Below are 21,446 nucleotides of genomic sequence, written 5' to 3' on the forward strand. Positions count from 1 at the left end.
GACTTTCTCTGGGTTCCATTTCTTAAGTGTTCATGTCTCCCTGACAGATAAAATTCTAACTCGTGTGATGATACCTTATGACTTGTCTTGTTCAACACATCCCACAAAATTCTTTCCCGACCGTGTCATGTATGCATTTCTCTCTCAGCATGCACGTTTCTTCATCTGTTAATTACCTGGGCATTTTGGATTCCGTGGAGAGCGCAGAGAATGGAAGCCGAAAGCGTGCAGTGAGACGGAGAATAACGGCCACTAAGAAGCGAGCGCGGCCGCGACGCGGTTAGTGCATTATGCAGCGGGTCGCCGCGATCACTCATTGGCGCCGGCCGCATGTATTATTCAGGGCCCGGCCCGCTGCCAAGGCAGACAGCGCCGTGTGGCCCGGGCTAATCGCGGCTTTCCTGCTTCCGGCCTGCTTTATGGCGGGGCGCCGCCAGCTGCTGCGACCTCGCGATCACTTTGCGGTCTGGCAAGCTAACAGCGCCGGCGACCAGTAGGGAAGTGGGACAGCGCCGGTGGGTAGCACAGGGCGTCCCTCTGCTCTTAGGCCCGTTTCTCACTGGGACACAGGTGACAGCCGCCAGTGATGGTCACCGGTGACTGTGGTGAACACTCTCAGATCACTGGTGTCCGACACCGCAGGTATTGCCAACTAATTAGTTAGTGAAATGGACTCGTACAGGGTAACAACTAAATTTCGCTAGCCTTTTATGGTTCGAAAAGTAAGGTATTAAATTTGAAAAAAGAACATGCAAATTACCAATTTTCTTATTTCTTATCAATGCTCTTCACATAATTCACCGATAATAGGTACATATTGAATCTAATTATTAAGTGTATCCGTTTCTGTGGTGCATCGGAACTTGCCCTTAGAGGACATGATGAGACTGAATCATCTTCCAATCCTGGTGTTTTTCGTTCCTTGATTAATTTTAGTTCAGAAAATTCAACAAGTTTTCAGGAGTAGCATGAAAGAGGGAGAACTGAAGATGGCGCTGCGATGTGCAATCTAGTGCGGCAGGCAAAAGAAGTGCGTGATGTCATAAGTTACGAGGCAAAAGAAAGAGTCAAGTTCACTGGACACCTACTTTCAGCCTCTCTCTTTCTACCAGAGAAATTCGCTACTTACTCTTCCAGTTTTCCACAAACTTCTTTCAGAGCTTCTATTGAATGCTACTCTTTTTTGGAAGCAAAGAAACTTCGAACAGAACTCTCTGTTTTTTTATGGAAGAGAGGAGTTCAAAAGCGTATGTGGAGCTTTGAGCTATCTGGATTACATAACAGACAATAATCTTTGTGATACACTGAGCGAATCTGTGAAGCTCCTGAAAGTGATAATTACAATTACAATCACAACATCAGAAGCAGAACGCTGTTTTTCTTCGCTGAAACGGATCAAAACCTTCTTGTGGAATACTACGGACCAAGAAAAAATGTGAGCACTCGGGTTGCTCTCTATTGAATGAGACTTCGTTTTAGGAATTGCAGACTTCAATCAAAGAGTGATTGAAAGATTTGAAAATATGAAGGAAAGAAGAATAGAGTTCCTGTACTAGTGATTACCACCTCATCCAATTTCAGAGATAAAATCGAACGGCGTTAACATCAGTCCTGCTGAATAAGGTTAGTAAGGCATGCCTACCACTTTTTTAGTACATAGAGCTGCAGGTGATTTTAATTCCTTTTATTCTGCAAAAGTAATAATTTTTTCTGTGTACACCTTTTGGTTTTATTATGAGAAGATGCAGGAGTGGCACGAGCGAGCGGTCTGTTTACATCAGGCATTACAAAAACACGAGCAGTGTACTGACTTTCTCTCTTTTGTTGATGTTTTCATTCGTGAGCAAAGTGCACCACCATCTTCTTTCGTCACGAGCCGCCACTCGTTGCTATAGTCATCGCTTTCCACATCCCGAAAAGCAAGACGGCTTTCTACTTCACTTACAAAATCTTCAGTGTTAATCAAATCTAAACTCATCGGTACAGTGTGTACAGTATAATGTGCAATGAATATTTCGCGTCACTGTCTCGAAATGACTGCCTGTCGGTTGGTGAATCTGCACCGCAGTGTCTGTGATCAGTGTACCAGTGTGAACATTCCAATTCAAGCTAATGCATGTACGGCGGTGACTGCTGTGAACGCAGTGACCTTGTCTGTCACATGTGGCGAGGGTGAATCACTGCTGGTTAACAGTGGCTCAGTGAGGCAGTGTAGTGTCCCAGTGTCAATGCTCCAGTTCAAACGAATGTATCTCTGTCTGTGACCGTTGCTGGTGACCGTCGCCAGTGTCGCAGTGTGAAACGGACCTTAGGCTGCCATCTACATCCACAGCGTGGCCGAGAATTCCACACAGCCCTAGTGATGTAATAAAGTCTAATGCACCTTACGAACCCTTTCATACCTGTGGGTATCGGTCTCTTCATTTATAGAAAAACGTTTGTAAATCTCTTCCTATGTAAGCAATACGTTTTGTGAACCACTGCTATCATTTGATATGAATTGAACAATTTTGTAGTCAATTAACAAAACATTTTATAAAGTTTGAGACATTACTGTCACATGTTGCTAAGTAATGAGAGTACACATGGTTTTGTGAGGAAGGCTTTTCGTTTTTGTGTTGGGTAAATGGACTACCGGTGTGATCTCAATCTTCTGTTCTGTGCTGAAGGCAATCAGTGATTCTCAAGAATGGTGAGCCTCCACAGAAAGACGATCAGTTTTCGCAGAATTGGGCCTGTGGCAGGCTTCGTGGTTTTGTGGGCAGACACGGTGTATGGCCTAACTAAGGGCAGGGGACGCCGTGCTGCCACTGCCGTTTCCAGAGCATAAGTGATCATTACAGTTTCAGCTTTTCTTGGCGGTGCCGTCCGGTCTGCATGAGAAAAACAGTTGCTTTGGCTCCAGCACTTTTCGATTGGATATTTAAGGGCCACTGAGTAGCATGTTGTAAGTTACGAATACCCTTTTCCGTTCCTCAGACTACACCGCCATCTGTGGCGAAATGAAGGAAATGATTCAGACACATCGGGTGTAGATTTTGCCGTCGAATCGTAATCTGTAATAAAATATGGGGGGTTCGCGTTGAAGATTTCAAAGTTACCCATTACCACCTAGGAACATGTTGAGGTGGCGGGTTGAGTGTGGTATCACTGGATGTCCCCCTCCGAGACAAAGAAATTGGAATTACGATTTTTTAAAATCCTATCTGTAGTTTTCGAGATATTTCAGTGTTTTCAGTTACAATGAAGACCCCGTATATTGGAGTACTCACTTATGAAACCACGTATCTATCATTGTGGGTAACACGGTTCCCCATGTTCTTCTTCACAGCTGGCAAAGCATTTAAGGAGTTATGCTTCCAAAAGTTTTCTCATCACTTTTGCACAATTCTTCATTAGTCTTGTACCGACTGTGAGTTACATGCGATTGGGTTATTCCCCAAAATGAGTTGTCTGGCTTTCTGGGGTCTTGTTTCGTGCTGTCGTTTAGATAGGGCCGGAGAAATTGGCTAACTACGCCCAATTAAGCAGCGTCGGAGTTTTTAACCAAAGAATTCACAAACGTATCTAGGAAAGTGTGTTGTAACTCCTTGTGGTAACATGACTCATGATTCCATTGTATTCGATATGAGATATGAAAAACATTTGCAAACATGTCGAAATAAGACTTTCCATTCACGTACCTTACGAGGACAAATACGGTCGAAACAGGCGTCGTGATCGCGTACTAGTCCGCACCATGACACCTTTCTTGCATGCAATGGGGTTTTTCCTAAGGCCAGCCGGCCGCGGTGGCCGAGCGGTTCTAGGCGCTTCAGTCCGGAACCACCCGGCTGCTACGGTCGCAGGTTCGAATCCTGCCTCGGGCATGGATGTGTGTGATGTCCTTAGGTTAGTTAGGTTTAAGTAGTTCTATGTCTAGGGGACTGATGACCTCAGATGTTAAGTCCCATAGTGATTAGAGCCATTTTGAACCTAAGGCCATAAAACTACATTCCTCCCGTATGAAATGTGATAAATTGCACAATTACCAGAAAATAATGGAGCATTTGAAAACTGTGCAAATGAAGCAGACAAGCTGCCACTCGCTACTTCATGTCGTTTGCATAGAACTTATTCACAAACATTAATATACATCCTACCATTTTCAAATCTTTCTTAATGTGTCACGCAGTGTTGACTGTGGTACCTGAAATTCAGCTAATCTTTTGCGAATGCATACCAATAAAACTATTATTTATTTCCCCAACTGTACAAAGTGTAGAGGGGTGTGGAGACTTCTCAGACACTCTGTACATCTACAGAATGTATCAGCAGTAACGGTCAACATTGAGGCATATAACAAGAACTCCCATCTCAAGCAAAAAACTTCATAGGGACATGTACCCTATTCCGAATGGCTTCCGACATAAAACACATTCCATATACAAGGCGTTAGGGGTATAAGTGCATACATTGCTATCATTTGTTACCTTGCTATATACCAGCTCCAGTGTGCTAGTTGTATTTTCTCTGCATCTAACCGTCTTCCTGCAAACAACTCATGTAATTTATTATCTGATGTTTTCTGTAAGGTTGCAACTGCATCAAGTGGACTATGCCTGGCAGTATAGACTACCGTTTCGTGTCCATTCATCCATACTTCAACACATGACCTGCTGTCCATGAATAAAATAAGCATTAATGACTTGCTCTTGTGACATGTACTTCGAGGTACTAACCAATCTAAAAACATGCAATTAGTAATAGTTATAATTATTAGTCTGCAAATGAAGTAGATAGTGATATAATGTTGTTCAGTACTCTGTCCTCGGCCGCTAACAAAAATATCTGCCAATTTACGCCTAACATTATGCATATATCAGCACGACCCACAAATAACTTTATGAAGCTTCCAAGGTTATTCACTACATCATTTCCATATGTTGTGAACAGTAAACATTGCGTACGTTTATTTTACATTTGACGAGTGTTTTTCATAGTTCCATACTCTTTGATTATTTATATAGGATTTTGAGGGTGTACGGTTCAGCTTATTGAAATGGTGAAGTAACCTTCCTAAATTATCCTAATTACACCACTGGCCATTAAAATTGCTACACCAAGAAGAAATGCAGATGATAAACGGGTATTCATTGGACAAATATATTATACTAGAACTGACATGTGATTACATTTTCACGCAATTTGGGTGCATAGATCCTGAGAAATCAGTACCCACAACAACCACCTCTGCCCGTAATAATGGCCTTGATGCGTCTGGGCATTGAGCCAAACAGAGCTTGGATGGCGTGTACAGGTACAGCTGCCCATGCAGCTTCAACATGATACCACAGTTCATCAAGAGTAGTGACTGGCGTATTGTCACGAGCCAGTTGCTCGGCCACCATTTACCAGACGCTTTCGGTTGGTGAGAGATCTGGAGAATGTGCTGGCCCGGGCAGCGGTCTAACTTTTCCTGTATCCAGAAAGGCCCGAACGGGACCTGCAACATGCGGTCGTGAATTATCCGGCTGAAATGTACGGTTTCGCAGGGATCGAAGAGCCACGGGTCGTAACACATCTGATATGTAACGTCCACTGTTCAAAGTGCCCTCAATGCGAAGAAGAGGTGACCGAGACGTGTAACCAATGGCACCCCATAACATCACGCCGGGTGAAACGCCAGTATGGCGATGACGAATACACGCTTCCAACGTGCGTTCAGCGCGATGTCGCCAAACACTGATGCGACCATCGTGATGCTGTAAACAGAACCTGGATTCATCCGAAAAAATGAAGTTTTGCCATTCGTGCACCGAGGTTCGTCGTTGAGTACACCATCGCAGGCGTTCCTGTATGTGATGCAGCGTCAAGGGTAACCGCAGCCATGGTCTCCGAGCTGATAGTCCATGCTGCTGCAAATGTAGTCGAACTGTTCGTGCAAATGTTGTCTTGTAAACGTCCCCATCTGTTGACTCAGGGATGAGATATGGCTGCACGATCCGTTACAGCCATGCGGATAAGATGCCTGTCATCTCGACTGCTAGTGATTCGAAGCCGTTGGGATCCAGAACGGCGTTCCTTATTACCCTCCTGAACCCACCGATTCTATATTCTGCTAACAGTCATTGGAACTCGACCAACGCGAGCAGCAATGTCGCGGTACGATAAACCGCAATTGCGATAGGCTACAATCCGACCTTTATCAAAGTCGGAAACGTGATGGTATGCATTTGTCCTTCTTACACGAGGCATCACAACAACGTTTCACCAGGCAACGTCGGTTAACTGCTGATTGTGTATGAGAAATCGGTTGGAAACTTTCCTCGTGTCAATATGTTGTAGGTGTCGCCAGCGGCGCCAACCTTGTGTGAATGCTCTGAAAAGCTAATCATTTGCATATGACAGCATCTTCTTCCCGTCGGTTAAATTACGCGTCTGTAGCACATCATCTTCGTGGTGTAGCAATTTTAATGGCCAGTGGTGTAACTCTACCGGTACAGCATCATCACCATAACATATAATATTTATCACTTCGATTCCCATTCTATATCTTGGTTTCTTTCTTACGGCATCTCTGATGTGGTCCCTTATTAAGCTGGGCAGGAGTGAGCTTAATGAGTCTTGTCTAATTCCTTTATGTAGTATAATTTCGTCTTCGAATCCTTCATGAGTTTTAGTTCTTGTTTTGTTATCTGTCTCTATACACATCTACTAATTTTACAGCACTCATTGGCACTCCCTCGTAATTAAGGTTTGAGTTACAGTCCCAAGACAAAAATACGATGCAACAAGGAGGAATTGTCCGAATGGGACGGAAATCGGTAGATGTGACGTACATATACCGACAAATAAATAATTACAATTTTAGAAAAATTTGTTGATTCATTCAACAGAAAAAGCTTCACAAATTGAGGAAGTCAGAAATCCGTTGGTCCATCTCTGGCCTTATGCAAGCAGTTATTCGTCTTGGCATTGACTGGTAAAGTTGTTGGATGTCCTCAAGAGATGTATCGTACAAATTCTGGCCAACTGGCGGGTTAGATTGTCATAATCCCGTGATGGTTTAAGGACCTTGCCCACAATGCTGCAAAGGCGCTCGACGTGGGAAAGGTCTAGCGACCTTGCTGGCCAAGGCAGCGTTTGGCAAGCAATATGACAGGAAGTAGTGTGGGGGCGGGTATTATCTTGCTGAAATGTAAGCCCAGGATGACTTGCCATGAAGGGTAACAAAATCTGCGCGTAGAATATCATCGCCATGCCGCTGTGTTGTAAGGGTCCGCGGGTGACAACCAAGGGGGTCCTACTGTGAAATGAAACGACACCCCAAAACATCACTACTGCTCGTCGGGCTGTATGGTGGCCGACAGTCAGGTTGGTATCCCAGCGCTGTTTGGGATGTCTCCAGACACGTCTACGCTGGTCGTCAGGGCTCAGTTCGAAGTAGGGTCGTCGCTTAAGATAATTCTAGTCCAGTCAGTGAGATTCCAGACACAAGACATGTCTGGGGGCGGCCCTGACAGTGGTGGTACCAACCTGCCGCCTGCCGTATGGTCCGACAGCCAGTTGTGATGGTCTGGGATGTCATTTCTTTCCCTATCGGAACCCCTTTTAGTTGCCATCCGTGGCACCCTTACAGTACGGCAGTATATTCTACGCCCAATGTTGTTTCCCTTCGTGGCAAGCCATCCTAAGCTTACATTTCAGCAAGGCAATGCCCGCCTGCCGTCGGCAAGAGTTTTTCTCCTGCTTGTCTTCTCGCTTGCCAAATCCTACCTTGGACAGCAAGATCACCCGATCTCTCCCCAACTGAGAACGTTTGGAGCATTATGGGCAGGGCTCTCCAACCACCTCGGGATTTTGATGATCTTGCTTACCATTTGGACAGAATTTGGTACGATAGCCCTCAGAAGAACATCAACAACTCTGTCAATCTGTGCCAAGACGAATAACAACTTGCATAATGACCATGGTTGGACCAAGTCGTTATTGATTTCGTCAGTGTTTGAAGATCTTTCTCTCGAATAAATCATTCATTTTCTCTGAAATTGTAATCATTCATTCGTCTGTACGTGTATATCACACCTACCGATCTATGTCCCATTCGGATTATTCCGTCGTGGTGTTTCGTTTTTCCTTGTTTTAGAGTTTATACCCTTTTTTCTAACCCTATCAAAGGCTTCTGAAGAGTCAACAAAACACAGGTAGGCTGGGTTATTAAATTCTATGGCTTTTTCCGTAGTCTGTCTTTCAGCGAAAATAGCATCAACTGTGTTCCTGTTTTTCCTGAATCCTTTTTCTTCTTTTCCTATTTCGATATCATTCTATATTATGTCTCCAATTACTGATGTTAACAATGTTAAGGTGGTATCAAGCATTGTAATTTCCCAGTAATTATCTAATACATACTTGTTCTGTAAATAAAACTGCCTTTTCCTGCTGCTAGTTATTTTATTTATCCCATACGCGTTTCGCCTTCTCCTGTTCTAAGGCATCATCCGTGGGATCTATAACGATACAGTTTTGTTAATTATTAATGGTTCAAATGGCTCTGAGCGCTATGTGACTTAACATCGGAGGTCATCAGTCCCCTAGAACTCAGAACTACTTAAACCTAACTAACCTAAGGACATCACACACATCCATGCCCGAGGCAGGATTCGAACCTGCGACCGTAGCAGTCGCGCGGTTCCGGACTGAAGTGCCTAGAACCGCCCTTACCACTGCAGCCGGCTATTAGTTATAGATTATCAAACAGTTCACTTCGCGATTATTTGTAAAAAAAAAAAAAAAAGTAATTACTTGCTATTTGCGGATCTGCGTTTCCTCGCATCTGGTCTGGAGGTCTCACATACAAGTTTATCACTGCCTTAGAACAGGAGAAGGCGAAACTCGTATGGGATACATAAAGTAACTTGCAGCAGGAAAAGGCAGTTTTACTTACAAAACAAGTATTTATATGCTTGCTGCGGAGGATGGCCATACAAACAAACTTGTTATCAAATACATGTTTATCTCCCTTCCCATATACTGGAACTGCTTTCCTCATTTAGGTTTTGGAGCATCTGTTATACTTCACGTTCCATAAGGCGTCATTCCATAACCTTTGGATGTCTCTCCCAAGAATCCTCTTTTACTTTTCGAACACCCGTGTTCACCCTATTACGAATGATCTTACACAGCTTAATATACAATCAAAATCCAATAACAAACGCTATTACTCCTTCCTTTAAGTCCGACCCATCCACCTCCGCGCCCAGAATCTCGCTATAGCAACGCCCGTTAGTACTTCGTCCGCGAATAGAGAAATATATCGCAGTTTATTGCGGCCCAACAAACTCCGTGGTAACGACGGACGTCGTTAACATGCCGGGGCGCTGGAGGCACGCGCAGAATGTGTAATTAAACAGCTCTCAGGGCGGACATATACCAGAGTGCCGACGAATTACGCTCCGCTGCTAAAACAGTCTGCTTTCGTGTTAACTCGGTTTTTCGTCAGTGCAACGTCGACCAGGCGGTCGATACGCTATGCACTACATCAGCAGTGACAAGCGTGGTCGACTATTAGCGTCATGAGGTATGCAGTGACGCCTTTGGTGTCTACAATATTCAGATCTTTGTAAAAGGAGTATTTGACAACACAGTACATTTGTGGAACTTAACTATGTAAATCTGCAACGCTATGAATTTCGTGGAAACGACACTTATCTTTTACTATTTTGCTTCGTTGCCAAAACTAGAAGTGTAAGTTGTTGCATGTACGTTTTTCCCAGACTGCCCTATAACTTATGTAAAACCCGAAAGAAGGAGCCAAAATAAATCAGACTAAATTAATCTCCACTGGAAAATTATATATGAATGTGTACCAGTAATTGGCAATGCTTAACTACTTATATTACAATTTCCTATGTTGTACTGCATGCGCGTCCGCCCCCCGGTAGCTGAGTGGTCAGTGCGACAGAATGGTCAATCCTCAGGGCCCGGGTTCGATTCCCTGCTGGGTCGCAGATTTTCTTCGCCCAGGGACTGGGTGCTGTGTTGTCCTAATCACTTCATCCCCATCGACGCGCAGGTCGCCGAAATGGCGTCAGCTCGAAAGACCTGCACCCGGCGAACGGTCTACCCGACGGGAGGCCGTAGCCACACGATATTTACATTTTTTACTGCATGTGCACCGAAATAAGAAGCCACTGTGAAAGCGGGTTGAACTTGGCTGTAGTCTAGGTGACGCGCTGTAGGGGTCATAAAATGAGCAGGGAACGAGACCCCAGCAGAATTCACGTAAGTCCCGTTCGCACACGTGCAAAGGACCACGCCATGCTGTCATGTCAGACTGTGTTTTAATAGTCACCTTGGCGCCGGACGCCGAAAGTCACGCAATATAGATAATATCTCCTTGTTGTACAGGGACAAAAGATACTGTTTTTAGCGAGCTGTGTGTGGTCGGGGAAAACGTGCCGGTTTTGGAAGAGTCGTTGAAGAACTGCAACTGTGGAAAGAACTGCAGGCTGGCAAAATTCACTGAAAAACATTGGCTGTTAAGACAGCATCTTAGAAAGTGAAATGGGGACGGAGTGCTTGAGCCACCTTAAAGATCATGAGACGCCAACGCCGCGCTCAGACCCCACCAAGGAAATGTCAAAATGTTTACCATTGGTTAACATCAATAATTTAGAAGTGGGAGCAAGAAATACGGTGTGCTTATATAGGTCCACCCTTTTTGACCAGCGCACAAAGAGAGAGAGGGAAACAGTAGGACACAGTCCTGGAGAGCCAAGCATAACGAATGTTGTAACTGGTTAACCACCTGAAATGCGAGTAAGCATCTTATAAGACAACTTCTTACTGGTCTGCACGCAGAATATTTGTCATTCAACCTGTACCATTTCCGATAACTTCTCACGAACCTACCCAACAGCACTGCGTCTCTGAAGGCCAACCGCAGTGTTCTGACATGTGAAACTCATGTCACTGTGCTTCTAGTGCAGTTATCAGCTGTGCTCAACATGTCACTTCTGATTCATTAATCTTTGAACACAACCACACGTGGGGGAATCCGCAAACAAGTACAGATAAAGAGAAAATAATTCTGGTAGAAATGAACTATACTGTATTGTGGAGGCCCATTGTCCTGAGTTTAAGTGACTGTACATTCGTCATTACATCAAAACAAATTCAAAGACGGCGCCTATCAGAATTCACAGATCTTGCTCAAACGCGAGTGTGGCTTTACCAATGATACAAATGCTACACAAGAAATTTCGTTCACGTAAGTATTTATGTTTTATAAATACCAAAAAACAGCTAATGTACACACATCAACAAAAGTTTGGAATATCATAGAGTTTACTACAATGGTTTCTTATAGTACACTCATTGAGGTTTGTACAATATCCTATTAACAAAATAAACATAATTCCTGCTGAAAACAAAAGCTAATTCGGTTGTTTGCAAAAAATCATTACAAAACAAAGCAGAGTCTCTCTGAAGCGCACATCTTGAAAACAAACACAGTGAAAATCTTTATCCCATGACGATGTTTATCAGTCTTTAGTATTGTGTATGTCCTCCCTGTATAAGGAAGAGTTCTTCCACTCTGCGAGGTATTCTCGGGATGAGGCAATCAAGTTTATCTTGGGGCATGAGGTCCCAGTCCTCAATGGCAACTGCAGTGAGGTAGTGAAGATCGTCAGGTGGATTCGGAAATCGTCAGGTGGATTTGGACACTGTGAAATGGCCACCTTTCACAGGTCTTATGCATTCTCAGTCGCATTCTTGTCTGCGGACTGTGCTGGCTGGCTCTGAGCACTATGGGACTTAACATCTTAGGTCATCAGTCCCCTAGAACTTAGAACTACTTAAACCTAACTAACCTAAGGACAGCACACAACACCCAGCCATCACGAGGCAGAGAAAATCCCTGACCCCGCCGGGAATCGAACCCGGGAACCCGGGCGTGGGAAGCGAGAACGCTACCGCACGACCACGAGATGCGGGCTCGGACTGTGCTGGCCAATGCATTCCGTTGATGTTGCATCTTTTAAGGAACCGAGACACTGTGAGAATATGGCGCGGTCTTGCATTCTTATTGACTAGGATGAAGTTGTCACCGACTTCGCGTCTATAGGGCCTTACAGTCCTTTGTAGGAACTCTTGGAGGTATCGGGGACCAGTCAGATTTTTTAGATTGGAATTAGAGGGGTCCGCCGTCCCATCATTATTGCCGCCCAGAACATTATCCTTCTACCTGAAAACAAATGGACTTCCTGGTGTCTAGCGCTTCTCGAAACTCTAAAACGTCTAGTGTGCGGTAGCAAACCGATCCTAGTCTCGTCAGCAAACATGACATTACTCCATTCTGCAATGGTCCAATGTTGATGTGACGTAGCCTAGGTCCTTCGATTGCATCGGCTCCGTTGATTCAGTGCAAAACTTCTCATTAGTCTTCTGAAATGAAAGCCACCCTGATGCAATCTTCTGCGCACTATTTGGTCTGAGATACGAATCCCTGTTACTCGGCAGAAGTTATTTCCAGTATCCTGGCAGTTGATGTTTGGCGCCTGCGAGCCGACAGTCGGAGGAAACGATCATGCATTGGTTTTGTTATTCGAGGACGAACACTGCTAGGTCTATGGTTCACATTTCCCGTTTCCCTGATCTTTCTCCACACCTTAGACACACCACTTTGACTGACATGTGACCATTCGGCGATATCTTGCTGTGTATGACCAGCTGAAAGTATAGCCACTAACCTGACTGTATCAAAGTGTTGTATGCCTCTAGGTGGCATGTTACTGCAGAGCTGAAACAACTGAATGAAGCTGTTGTTGATATTGGATTGCGCGCTGTGTGCCGCTGCGGCAGGGGTATGTTTACATGAGTGGGAAACGGCCACAAAGCATGCCAGTACTAAACATGATCCAGCACATGCGCTCTAAGTCGTGTAAGGTGGCTCTAATTTCGCACCTTACAAGCACTCATCCACATACTTTCCCGTGAACTACAACAACAATTAGATATCATTTGATAGGTTGTACATAACTTATAGGAATATTTAAAGGAGACTAACATTGTCACGTACGCCTTGTAAGTAATAGTTAACGCTTATTGCTTGCATGAAAGGTGACTGAGTATTTTTATTATAAAAAAGGCGTAATGAATGATTGCCTATACTAGTAGAGGTTGGAACGCCATTGGAGATGAAACGGCAGGCAGAACTCGAGCTCTGGGTGGAAGGCCCGCACAGGTGTTGGTCCTGCTTAAACACAGAAAGTAGCTAGACGGACACACAATAGAGTGACGGCCGGCCGTTATTGTAGTAGGGCCAGAAGGATAACCGGATAATACTTCCGAACTTTGCAAATGTTTGACGCAGGTGAGAGGAACGAAGAAGCGGCACCTCTGAAACCACTCAGGCTGGGTTATTTCCCAGGATTTTTACTCAGAAGCGTACCATTGTCCGAGTATAGGTTTTTCCTCCCAAACTTTCCGCGCTAGACGACAAAAGACTAAGATATGGCTGGTCGGCGTTCGGAAGAATCTGTAGAGAGGGTGAATATTCCGTGGTTTCGGGAATATGATTCGTTTTCGGAATTACGATGGTGGGGAGCTGACCCTTGCTGGGAGGCCAGCGGTGCAGAGACGAGGTCTTCCGTTGTGAGCGCCCGTGTGTGACGGTCGCTCGGTATCAGCTTGCCGGCCGCTGTGGTCGAGCGGTTCTAGGCGCTTCAGTCCGGGACCGCGCTGCTTCTACGGTCACAGGTTCGAATCCTGCCCCGGGCATGGATGTGTGTGATGTCCTTAGGTTAGTTAGGTTTCAGTAGTTCTAAGTCTAGGGGCGTGATGACCTCCGACGTTAACTGCCATAGTATATATAAAACATTCTCGGTATTCTTGCCGCGTCAGTTCTGGATAAAATCTCAAGCTTTCGACGATTACCTCCATCGTCATCGTCAGGGGCAGACTGTCTTCACCGCTGCTGTGGTAGCCTCTATATAGCCCGAAGACGGCTTCTGATTGGTCGGCGATTACGTACTGCTGTCGCAGACGGTGTCACTGTGTGCGCCGGTGGCGCCACCGCTTCCGTTTCAACGTAAACCTTGGAAGGAACGTCTCTGCTGCTTCTCTGCATCAAGCTCTCGTTTCCACGCACAGCTCAGATGGTATCCGCTATCGCGGTTAAAGTTATTTTGGCTCATTCTTATTTCCACAGCCTCCTTAATTACAGAATCCCAGTACGTGGAGGCATGGGACAGAATTTTAGTTTCATCGAACAATATTTTATGTTTGTTCGTGAGGCTGTGCTCTGCAATTGCCGATTTCTCCACTTCCCTGTTTTTAATATGGCGTTCGTGTTTTGCACAGAGGTCGGAAACGGTACGAATCGTCTGATCTATATAATTGCTTCCACACTCACAGGGTATACTATAAATTCCAAGGACCCTGAGGCCGAGATTGTCCTTAACAGGGCGCATCATCTCCTTAATTTTCTTAGGAGGATGAAAAATCGGTCCTAGCGGTTCTAGGCGCGCAGTCCGGAACCGCGCGACTGCTACGGTCGCAGGTTCGAATCCTGCCTCGGGCATGGATGTGTGTGATGTCCTTCGGTTAGTTAGGTTTAAGTAGTTCTAAGTTCTAGGGGACTGATGACCACAGTAGTTAAGTCCCATAGTGCTCAGAGCCATTTGAACCATTTTTTTGAAAAATCGGTCTTATACCTCGTCTACGCAGGACTCTTCCTATTTTGCTGGAAATCGCGCCACAAAAAGGAAGAAGCGCAATCGGTGTCCCATTCTGTGAATCTGCAGCATTTCCACGTTGGTGCACGCGATATAAAGGCAGCGTTCTCCAAAAGTAGGAAACGTGAAAATGCTGCACACTCGCAGAATGAAACACCGATTGCGGTTCTTCCTTTTTGTGGCGCGATTTCCAGCAAAATAGGAAGAGTCCTGCGTAGACGAGGCATAAGACCGATTTTTCATCCTCCTAAGAAAATTAAGGAGATGATGCGCCCTGTTAAGGACAATCTCGGCCTCAGGGTCCTTGGAATTTATAGTATACCCTGTGAGTGTGGAAGCAATTATATAGGTCAGACGATTCGTACCGTTTCGGACCTCTGTGCAAAACACCAACGCCATATTAAAAACAGGGAAGTGGAGAAATCGGCAATTGCACGAACAAACATAAAATATTGTTCGATGAAACTAAAATTCTGTCCCATGCCTCCACGTACTGGGATTCTGTAATTAAGGAGGCTGTGGAAATAAGAATGAGCCAAAAGAACTTTAACCGCGATAGCGGAACCTATCTGAGCTGTGCATGGAAACGAGAGCTTGATGCAGAGAAGCAGCAGAGACGTTCCTTCCAAGGTTTACGTTGAAACGGAAGCGGTGGCGCCACCGGCGCACACAGTGACACCGTCTGCGACAGCAGTACGTAATCGCCGACCGATCAGAAGCCGTCTTCGGGCTATATAGAGGCTACCACAGCAGCAGTGAAGACAGTCAGCCCCTGACGATGACGATGGAGGTAATCGTCGTAAGCTCGAGATTTTATCCAGAACTGACGCGATAAGAATTCCGAGAATGTTTTATATATAAGTGCCGTCGCGAAAAACTTTGTTCCCACAAGTGCCATAGTGCTTAGAGCCATTTGAACCATTTTGATATCAGCTTGTGATGCTAAAGAAGGACTTGCTGTCTTTGCTCTCAGTAGAGTTTATAGTTAGAACAGTTACAAACTGTACTGTTGCTAACCTATACGATTCTGGACTTCACCTCCGGGTTGGAAGTCGTCGTTGAGTACGCAGCGTTCAGTAATTGATAGTACTTCTTCTGCCTATACTTACGTTTAGACGTTATCTGAACTCCGTCCTTATGGTTGGGAGTTCGCGTTTCTCGTCTGTAGAACACAGAGAGGTGAAGACAGTATTAGAGTATATTAGTCAGATGACCGCCTTCTGCCTTCCTAGTGTTTGAAAGAGTTTATTTGCGGCTGGAGTTCTTCCATCGTCGCAGACGAGTACGAGAACCCTCACTTCGACGCACCGGACTCAATACATACAGTGATATCGCAAATTGCTTCGGTTTATTAGGGCTATAAAAGCTAAACAGCTGTGATCACGTTAGTTTATTTCCACTGGGGTTCCACACCATCGTAGATCATCTTCGAAAGTAGTGTCTTCTAGTGTTTGGTACGTGGATGATGTCAGTCATTTTTCATTCCCGATATCAGACCGCGCAGTCATGTAAGGGGCAGAGTTGGGCAATTGATCAGTAATTTTACTTAGAAAATGTAAACTTTGTAATATAAAGGTTTTTTTTAATCTACAATAAATATATAGGCAGGAAAAACGTTTATCATGTAGTAGGATTAGTTACCTTCATCATTCATTTATGTTTAGATTATAATTTATAGACTTAAGAGATCCTAAGATCTGCTTCAGGAGGTAGTCAGACAGGGCCAGATATTCGTTTTAGCGTTTATTATTTTCCGTTGCACACATCCATTTTACACCCGCCTGGAGTAGCATCCTGGACTGGATAATGCATGAAGTGTCTAGCTCATTGAGAGTTCTAGTATGGTAGACTACGTTTTCGATGATATTTCAAACTTTTGTTGAGCAGCGTATGTTGGAAAGATTTAGTTAATGCTGTTGGGCATGTAAGACTTCTCGCAACTCGCCAGGAGTCGCTATTAAATGACCTTACATTCTCCAAATCAACAAATTACATATTACTCGCCTTGACCAAAGGGTCGTCGGCGACGATAACACCACAACATTTGAGCAGTTAATAGTTTGCTAGTACGCCACGCTCACGTACCTTCACACAAGGGGGTGCTGCGTCGCCGCACGCCATAGTTCACGAACAACTTAAATCTAAGACTCAGCTGGTTGTCTTCTTTCTTTACACGTGGCTAAGGCCTTATCGACCATACACCTGCTCCACGAGCATCTTCCAATTATTTCTATCCAGGGAAATTGTTGTCCAATCAGAGTTGATGGCCATCCTAGCTGCATCTTCCCGGATATTCTCCATCCACCTAATTCGAGGTCTTCCTCTTCTTCTCTTTCCTTCTAATTTCTTAGTGGATGCTATTTTGGGTAGTCTGTTCTCCGGCATCCTTGCTACATGACCAGCCCAGTCAGTCTTCTCTTCTTTAACATTTCCACAATGGTACTATGTTTGTACAGCTCCCGTAGTTCTTCATTTTTCCTTATCCTCCACTCCATGACATTTTCATCGAAGATTGGTCCAAATATTTTTCTTAGTATTTTTCTTTCAAATATCAACAGTTTTTCTTCATCTTTTTTCCTGAATGTAATAGCTTCACATCCATATAATGCTACTGGTACAATAGTTGACCGATAAAAACGGATTTTGAATTCAGTACTAAGTGATCTCATCCTTAAAATTTTGATACAGCTGTAAAAAGTTCTATTAGCTGCTGCTAGACGGGCGTCTATTTCTATTTCTGCTCTATTGTCTCTGCTAAAAAGACTCCCTAAGTACTTGAAGTGGTCAACTGCCTTGAAAGTGAGACCATTTACGGTCAGTGGTGTATTCTTTTGGAGTTTTTTACTTATGACTAGATATTCTGTCTTTTCTTCATTCACATGAAGTCCAGCTTTCTCAGCTATTTTGTAATAATTTTGCATCATCCTGATTAATTCAGCTTTTGAAGTGCTTATTAAGGCTACATCATCTGCATAAGCAAGTCTAGTAATGTTCTGTCCCTGCAGTTGGATCCCTTGTGGATTAGTTTTGGTGAATTCTCTATCAATCTTCTCTAAGATAATATTAAATAGAATAGGTGAGATGGCATCCCCTTGTCTCAGTCCAGTGTACACCTTAAAATTTTCAGTCTCTCCTGCAGGTGTCTTAACTTTGCATGTGGTTTCTTCCAAACACATTTTAACTAATTTGATTAATTTTAATGGTATTTCAAATTCTTTCATGGTGTTTAAGAGTGTCCGTCGGTGTATGCTATCATAGGCCTTCTTGAAGTCTATAAATAGAATATGGATATCTACATTAAATTCCCATGCCTTCTCATTTATTTGTCTCAATGTGAATAAGTGATCCAAAGTGGATCTGTTAGTGCGGAAACCACATTGGTAGTCCCCAATCAGTTCTTCGGTTATGGGAATCAGTCTGTGTAGTATACACATCGACAAAATTTTATACGTGACATCAGCTGGTTGTCACCAGCAGAAATATACTTCAGACACATCATTTAACTTCACTGCCTGCGCGACTTTACTTAGATGGCGTTACTAGCATAGTATGTCCCCCCCCCCCTCCCCCGCCACAAAGAAAACCTTCTTGTGCCATCAAGAGGGAGCGACGCTCGCCGCACATCTCTCCCGTTCAACTGCCCAGCCGTGTCTCTTCCAGCAGTGACTTATCTCCTCACTGATAACAATCCTTGGTGGCAGTAACTTCAAAGACCACAGTTTGCCAAATATTACCTGTGCTTACCGTTACATCATTCTCTCCGGTTTATGTACATGGATACAAGCTCTAAACACTGATTTTATAAATACGGTGACTTCTCTTCTGTCTACCACGTAAAATGTACGGTGGACTCTTTTTCCTTCCGGCTGTATCCCCTGATGAGCTCGCCCACAGGGACTGACGTTAAGGGTGTCTGCCCTTAAGATCTACATCTTAACTTTTGTGTTTGGTCCCTTGTCTGTATCCCTGCTTTCTGGCCTACCTGCGCTCCAGCCACCTCTAGGTCAATTCTGGAAGGCTCCCTTAATAAAACTTAAATATCTCCACTCTATAGCTCTCATCGTTATGCTTGTTTTACTAATTTTATAATTATAATATCTGAATCATTCCATAGGCTTTGTAACTAATTACGTTTCTGAACTATTATTCTTAACTGAATAAATTGTTAATTATCAGCTTGGCCATGAGTAACGTTTTGGCGGTACACGACGTGCCTCAAACCGATCAAAATAGCGCGACGCCGAAAAATGCACCGAACGGATTCTTCCTTATCTTAGCCGGCCGAAGTAGCCGTGCGGTTAAAGGCGCTGCAGTCTGGAACCGCAAGACCGCTACGGTCGCAGGTTCGAATCCTGCCTCGGGCATGGATGTTTGTGATGTCCTTAGGTTAGTTAGGTTTAACTAGTTCTAAGTTCTAGGGGACTAATGACCTCAGCAGTTGAGTCCCATAGTGCTCAGAGCCATTTTGAACCTTCCTTATCTTAAGAGCACCGCAGAAAGTTAACTGTGTGTCTTTATGGGCAGACTTTTCTCTAGACTTCTTTTCCGGTCTCGTCTTGGACGAGAGGCTCTCTTTCGGCTGAACTGAACTTAGACGCAGATGGAGCGTAGTTATTGGTACAGAGCCAGTGATCGATTTTGCAGCGACTCCAGCCGCTACTTGCAGATATGAGTATTCTGAGGTCCAGCCACAACAGCGGGGTGAACTGTAGGGAACATCAAATAATTTTCAACAACGTCAGTAATTTCAGTCTTTATTCTGAAGACTTGTTTTCAGTTAGAGGTTCAAAATACTTTCAACTCCAGCAATAGATGCCCATGCATATCCTTCTGTAGTATTTTGTATCTCTGTGCACTAACATTTGGCAATCGCCATACGACTTCAGTGAATGTAAATCGTTTATCCAGATACACTTTCATTTGAATCACATTTCCGATTACTGTTCCAGGTTTTCAAAGGTACTGGCTTATTATTTTCAATGATATTTATCATTTCTTTTGAATTTACGTCTAATCAATTGAGTCAACTGACATCCTAATCTAATTTCGTAGTCAAATGAATCCGTTTACCATCGCTTTGGTAGGTAATGATTTGTTTATGTCAGCTGTAGAGAGCCATATTACAACAGTCAATTAAACATACTATCAAATTACTCAAAAACAGTGTCTCGTAACAACTATCGACAACTTACAAGGTCCACAGATGCCCTTAAGGTTTTCAGGCTGCCGTATCTAGAGGTGTAGGACCATGGATTCTCTTGAGGATCTTCAAGTCGTAAAATCTTAGGTGTAGCTCCACAGATTCTCTTGAGGTTCTCAGGTTGCCATATCTGGAGTGTAGTTGCGTGGATTCTGTTGACAAACCTGGAGGTAAAGGTTCATGATTTTAAGATTTATTTCTCTTCCGTGTGGCCAATAAATAATTTAAATGATAAATAAGTTTGTTCATTTCAGTTCCAGTTCCAGACAGGACATAATTTTTCTAGAAATTGGAGCTTGAGACAAATGTATTGGCTGAGACAGTAACTTTTCTATGTGATGGGAGAGTAACTCAGAATTGTTAAGAACTGCGTGCATGGTATATTACGATTAGTTAGTACTGCAAAATTTCTGCTAGGACGGCAGATAATTCTATTGTTAGCAAAAATATAATTAGCCAGCAGGTTGTAGAGCCTTTTTTATTGTCTCATGCCAATTTTACAGACCTGTAGAAAGTAGAAAGAACTCTGTGTTGGTAGCGAGAACACTTCGGCTTGGAACATAGTGGAGGAGACTTCGACTGGAGATCGGGAAGAGAATACTTGGTCTAGAGACGCTCCCTGACTGCATAACTCTACGTTGTTCTGCGGATTCAACCTGTTGTGCTGCCAGTCATGAACAGCATACCAGAAGGTGTTTTCCAAGAGGATAACGCTCGCTCAAAAAAATGGTTCAAATGGCTCTGAGCACTATGGGACTCAACTGCTGTGGTCATCAGTCCCCTAGAACTCACAACTAATTAAACCTAACTAACCTAAGGACATCACACACACCCATGCCCGAGGCAGGATTCGAACCTGCGACCGTAGCAGCAGCGCGGCTCCGGACTGGAGAGCCTAGAACCGCACGGCCACCGCGGCCGGCCACTCGCTCACATACCGCTGTTGTAACCCAACATGCTCTATAAAATGTCGATATGTTGCCTTTCTCCAATCGAGCACATGTGAGACATGATCGGACGACAAATCCAACGTCATCCACAAACAGCATTAACCGTCCACGCACCGACCTACCAAACGCCACAGGTAAGGAAATCCATCCCACAAACTTACATCCGGCTAGCTTTCAACATTTTGGTGGTTACACCCTTTATTTAAGTGCCAGAATTTCACATCTTGCGCCTACATTGACCTGTAATCTGGAAATGCTAACCACTTTAAGACGTTACCTAGAGAAATGCATTTCAGAAATTTCATTACTCCTTCGTTAATTCTGTTTTGGTGTCGCGACTCTTTTTCGTCAGTGTAGTTTCCAAATAATTATTTTTTGAAATGTTGTGGGGCTGTATTGACGATCCCAGATGAACAGAGGTGTGTGCCCCGTGTGTTGCAGTGACGACGCCGGCGCTGGTGGGCATATGCCTGGGCGGCGCGCTCTTCCTGGTGGCGGTGGCGGCGGTGGCCTGCCTCTGCTACCGGCGGCACGGCGGCGGCTCCGCGGCGGCAAAGAAGGCGCTGCGCGGGGGCG

The 21,446-nt window shown here is 44.3% G+C and overlaps 1 protein-coding gene across 1 annotated transcript in view; it reads left to right on the forward strand.

The window, feature by feature from the left end:
• Positions 1–21,446, forward strand: part of LOC124805762 (synaptotagmin-11) — a 717,920-nt gene that overhangs the window by 518,253 nt on the left and 178,221 nt on the right. The window contains exon 3 of the mRNA XM_047266330.1: positions 21,312–21,376. Within this exon, the coding sequence (XP_047122286.1) occupies positions 21,312–21,376 (65 nt within the window). The remainder of the gene's footprint in view (positions 1–21,311; positions 21,377–21,446) is intronic.

The sequence above is a fragment of the Schistocerca piceifrons genome, chromosome 7, assembly GCF_021461385.2.
Source record: "Schistocerca piceifrons isolate TAMUIC-IGC-003096 chromosome 7, iqSchPice1.1, whole genome shotgun sequence".
NCBI classification, from domain to species: Eukaryota; Metazoa; Arthropoda; class Insecta; order Orthoptera; family Acrididae; genus Schistocerca; species Schistocerca piceifrons.